Source organism: Cynara cardunculus, assembly GCF_001531365.2.
Source record: "Cynara cardunculus var. scolymus isolate 2C chromosome LG 3, CcrdV1, whole genome shotgun sequence".
Classification (NCBI taxonomy): domain Eukaryota; kingdom Viridiplantae; phylum Streptophyta; class Magnoliopsida; order Asterales; family Asteraceae; genus Cynara; species Cynara cardunculus.
The window spans coordinates 27,303,903-27,308,731 of record NC_037530.1 but is presented as its reverse complement, the minus strand read 5'-3'; the positions used below and the strand labels follow the sequence as shown (position 1 = coordinate 27,308,731).

General features: G+C 36.6%; 1 protein-coding gene across 1 annotated transcript; it reads left to right on the top strand.

The window, feature by feature from the left end:
• The first annotated feature begins 803 nt into the window (after positions 1 to 803).
• On the top strand, positions 804 to 1,583 carry LOC112509083 (uncharacterized protein K02A2.6-like). Its single transcript, XM_025113955.1, has one exon. It carries the CDS (start codon positions 804 to 806, stop codon positions 1,581 to 1,583), a length of 780 nt encoding a protein of 259 aa, XP_024969723.1.
• The last annotated feature ends 3,246 nt before the right edge of the window (positions 1,584 to 4,829 follow it).

The window sequence follows — 4,829 nt, the reverse complement described above, 5'->3', positions numbered from 1 at the left end:
CAAATCAATTACACCACTACTGAAAAGAAATTATTAACTGTGGTTTTTTCTTTTGAAAAATTCAGATCATACTTGATGGGAACTAAGGTAATTGTTCATACTGATCATTCTGCCATCAAGTACCTCATTTCTAAAAAAGATGCAAAACCTAGGTTAATAAGGTGGGTCTTGTTGCTGCAAGAGTTTGATTTGGAAATCATTGACAGGAAAGATGTGGATAATCAAGTGGTTGACCATTTGTCTAGGTTAGAAAAATAAGACAAACCTATACAGAGTAGTGACATTTATAAAGTATTTCTTGATGAAAGGATCTTGGACCTAAACATTACAGTACCATGGTTTGTTGATCTTGTTAATTATTTAGCTTGTGGGATCATTCCCAAAGAGCTAAATAAGCACCAAAAAAGAAAGCTCATCTTTGATTCAAAGAAATATTTGTGAGATGACCCTTTCTTTTTTAAAATTTGTACAGATCAAGTGATTAGAAGATTCATTCTAAAAGAGAAAGTGATCTCAGTTCTTAAGCACTGTCATTCAGGGCCATGTGGAGGACATTTTGGAGGAAGTAGGACAACTGCAAAGGTTCTACAATCAGGGTTTATTCTGGCCTACTTTGCACAATAATGCCAACAACTTTGTAAAAAGTTATAATGAGTGTCAAAGGAGTAGAAACATTTTTCAAAAGAATGAAATGCCTTTAAACAAAATTCTAGAAGTAGAATTATTTGATGTTTGGGGTATAGATTTCATGGGTCCATTTCTTCTCTCCAATAAGTGTTCATACATACTGGTTGTTGTTGACTATGTATCTAAATCGGTGCAATGATGCTAAGACTGTCATCAAGTTCCTACATAAGCACATTTTCACAATATTCGGTACACCACGTGCCTTGATTAGTGACGAGGGCACATACTTCATAAATAATTTGTTGGAAGAAACTCTGGAAAAGTGTGACATAAAGCACAGGGTAGCCACAACCTACCATCCTAAAACCAATGCAGAATTATCAAATAGGGAGATAAAGGAAATTTTAGCAAAAGTAGTCAAACCACACAGAAGGGACTACGCATCCAAATTGGATGATGCCCTATGGGCTTACCGAACTGCTTTCAAAACCCCTATTGGAATGTCTCCCTATAAGTTGATTTTTGGTAAAGCTTGTCATTTGCCTCTAGAGTTGGAACATAAAGCCTACTGGGCCATCAAAGAACTAAACATGAGTTTAGATGAGGCAGGGAAGAAAAGATATCTACAGTTGAGTGAATTGGAAGAACATAGGAATTATTCCTATGAAAATGCGAAGCTTTATAAAGAAAATACCAAGAAATGGCATGACAAGAAAATTCTTCCAAAGGACTTCACAGAAGGTCAACATGTACTTCTGTTTAATTCAAGATTCAAACTGTTTCCTGGAAAGCAAAACTCAAGATGGACTGGACTTTTTTACCCTCATGGCATAATTGAATTAATTGATCCTAATAAGAGTATCACTTTTAAAGTGAACGGACAAAGGGTAAAACCATTTTTTGATCCCTTAGTAATTATGCAACAACCTTCCAAGGTTGTTCATTTTGAAAACTAAAACGCATGAAATTTGCGGGCATTTGGTAAAGCCAAATTGTATGTATATGTTCTTTCTTTTAGATTTAGCTTTTTAATTTTTCAGCCACATTTTGAAAACCACAAATTAACCGAAAATCATTTTTTTTGTAAATGAACTATGTATTTTCGGTATAATTTTGCAAAAACAATGTTTGGTGCACAAAATTTCAAGTTTTATAAAATTGTTCAAAATAATTTTACGAGATATGAACTTTTGTGTTACCATAAAATTTGGTTTATAAAATGTGGGCCTTTTCTTTATTTTTAATTTTCGGTCCAAGAGGAGAAATTGAAATTTAATCTTGGCCCCATTAGATTTAATTTGGGCCGATTGCAAACTGGGACAATGATTTTTTGATTAACAATTGCGCAGGCCTAATCTCTTTTGCTTAAGGATTGTCTTATGTTAGGAAGCCTACATGAAATCGGATATGATCTGAACAAAAAAAGGGTCAAGCTCATTTAATGCTGATTGGAATCGGGAAGACAAAGTACTGGAGGCAGTATCGGTTTTTCATGCAGGAGAGGCAGACGAAAAGACTTCATCTTTTCAAATCAAACGATTCCTCTCCCAACTCTCTCTGATTTCTATGACTGATACCTCACTACCAGAGTCGACCTCCCTGTCGTACACCGCTCTTTCTTCGTCGGAACAGGCAAGTCAACCTGCTGTACCCATCCCGTCTCCCACCTATTCACTGTTCCGATAACCTAGTCATCTCGTACCATTGTAAACCTAACCATGGTCATTACAAAATCCAAAGCCAGGCATCGACAAGACCTACTCGACGAACCGATCGGAGAACCATTTAAAGCACCCATGCACCATCATCAACCTCGCCGAATAACTCGAAGTCAATCTACCTTCAAAACCAAACCCATGACTCCCGAGGAAGGACCTTACATTAATATCACTGTTGATGATGAGGAAGAGTTCATACCACCACCAGGGTTCGATTGGCATTCACATAATCAAGAAGAAGATGATACGAACCCGCTGGACATAGTAGCAGCCGTGACCGAAGTATCAACCCAACCGAGTTCATTAACAGGTAAAAACCTTGTTTTCACCCCTGATTTGAACATTCCCTTTGTTGACCTAGAAGAAATAGAGGCAAGCATTGGCCAAATGTTGCACCAAACCTTAAATGTGTCATTCCAAGCCACCAAAGAAATCATTGGTGATGATTTTAATCAAATGTCAATCACACCATATGTAGAACCTTTGCCCTCTTTCACTTACTTTGATGAAACCCTTTTCACAAACCTACCCAATGTCATCATCTTGAACTCAAGAGGTGAGACCATCTCCAATAACCCCACTGCCTTCTATCAAGTCTGGAGTGAAATGGAGTAAGCTGTTCTTGCCAATAATCCCTTAGCACTTTCAAACCCCCCCTATACCACACCACTGTTTGACAAAAATTACAGCCATTCACTTTCCAAGAAAATATCACAACTCACACCTTTGTCCCTGATCACTCTTATCCTCATCAATCTAATCCAATGACATTGTGAGAATGGCAATAAAAAAAGGTGAAGACTATTGCCACCAAAGTACCTAGGCCACCAAAAAGAAGAAGAATTTTTTCCATTAACAATCAAGGTGTTTGGAAGAGTCTGGAAAGGCAAACAAGACAGCAAGCAGCTAGAAGAAAAGACAAACAGCCTCTTGGAAGTGCACCAACAGCTTGTGATGAACCTCACTCACCACCTCAATAGCAAGCTGCTGGCAATGCACAAGAAGGCTCAAACCACTCACATCAGGTAAGCTATTTGGACTTATTCAGCCCCCATAAGCTTTAAAACAACATAAGATCTTTGCTGATAAGATTGGTCAAACTCCCAAGGGATTCAATGAGTATGATATTGTTGCATTCCCTAAGATTAAGCATATCATTGACAATTTTGAATGGGACATTTTGTGTGTTGTCCCCTGTGCTTATAATTTGGATTAGGTGAGAGACTTCTGTTTGAGAGACTTCTAAATAGAAGTCTCTATCTCTAATAACATAGAGTTAATGGTTAGGAAAACGCCAATCAGTTATTAATTTGCTACAATCAACAGATTGTTGGAACTCAATCCCCTGCCAACCACTTATGTTTGCATTATGCACACCTTTCTTTAAGCATCAAAGCTTATATACATGCAAACCATATACATAAAAATCAAGAGCAAAGCTTTATTGTGTTTGCATACAAAAGTGTCATAGATACAAAAGCACCAAAGAGTCCAAAATGTACCTCAAAATAAGAAGCATGTCAGCAAAGCTCTATTGTGTGTATCATATGTAATGGAATAATAGTATCACATGTGATTGTCTATAGAAAAAGGGTGTTCTCGCGTTCTCGTAAAATGAAGATGTTCTAGTTTGAACCTATATATATACACACACACAAACATAAACAAATGATCGTGTGAAAAAAGAGTTACAGTGAAAAGTATAAGAAAGAATCTAAAATCATATAAATAGAAATGACTGGAATATAAAGTAAAGTTAGGTAATAAAATTACAAGTAATCTAATGTGATAACTGAATTCTGGTTATCACCCGAGGTAATAAATACGTGATTATCTGATTAAATGATTTCGTTATAGCATGATAAATTGGTATATTTAATCATGCTAGTATGTGAAATTATGTGCATAATGTTGATGCATGTATGAGGTTATGTGTAATTGTGGGTGCATATATATGTATGATATATATATATATATATATATATATACCCACATGCATGATATATATAGATGCATGATGTGTGTGTGTGCATATAAGTGGGGAGGAGGTGAAGGCTGTTGCAGCCGACTTTCCAGAAAAGGAAAGTAGAAAAGGGGGTGAAGCCCCCATCATCTTCTTCTTGCCACTTTTGCTATTTGTTTGAACGATTTAAAGAGAGAGGTTGACCGGATTCTTTTTGGAGCAAAGTAGATTCAAATTGTTTTCAAAAGGCTTTTCAAGGTGAGTGATTCTTACTACTTTTAAAGCTCTTCATAGTTTTATAATTGATTGAACTTTACTTTTGATTTAAAAGTTATCCGTTGAAGTGTTGTCCGGATTAAGTCATAAATCGGACAAGTGCCAAGCGATTTAGCCATAAACCGGATAAGGGTTGGGCGATTTAAGCCGTAAATCGGTTAAGGCTTAAGCGATTTATAAATAAACCGCTTGGTGAGTGTTGTCCGGATTAGACCTAAACCGATCAAGAGTTAAGCGGTTTAGTC

Coding starts and splice junctions, on each gene's coding strand:
- LOC112509083 (XM_025113955.1), top strand. CDS start 804: ATGTATCTAAATCGGTGCAATGATGCTAAGACTGTCATCAAGTTCCTA.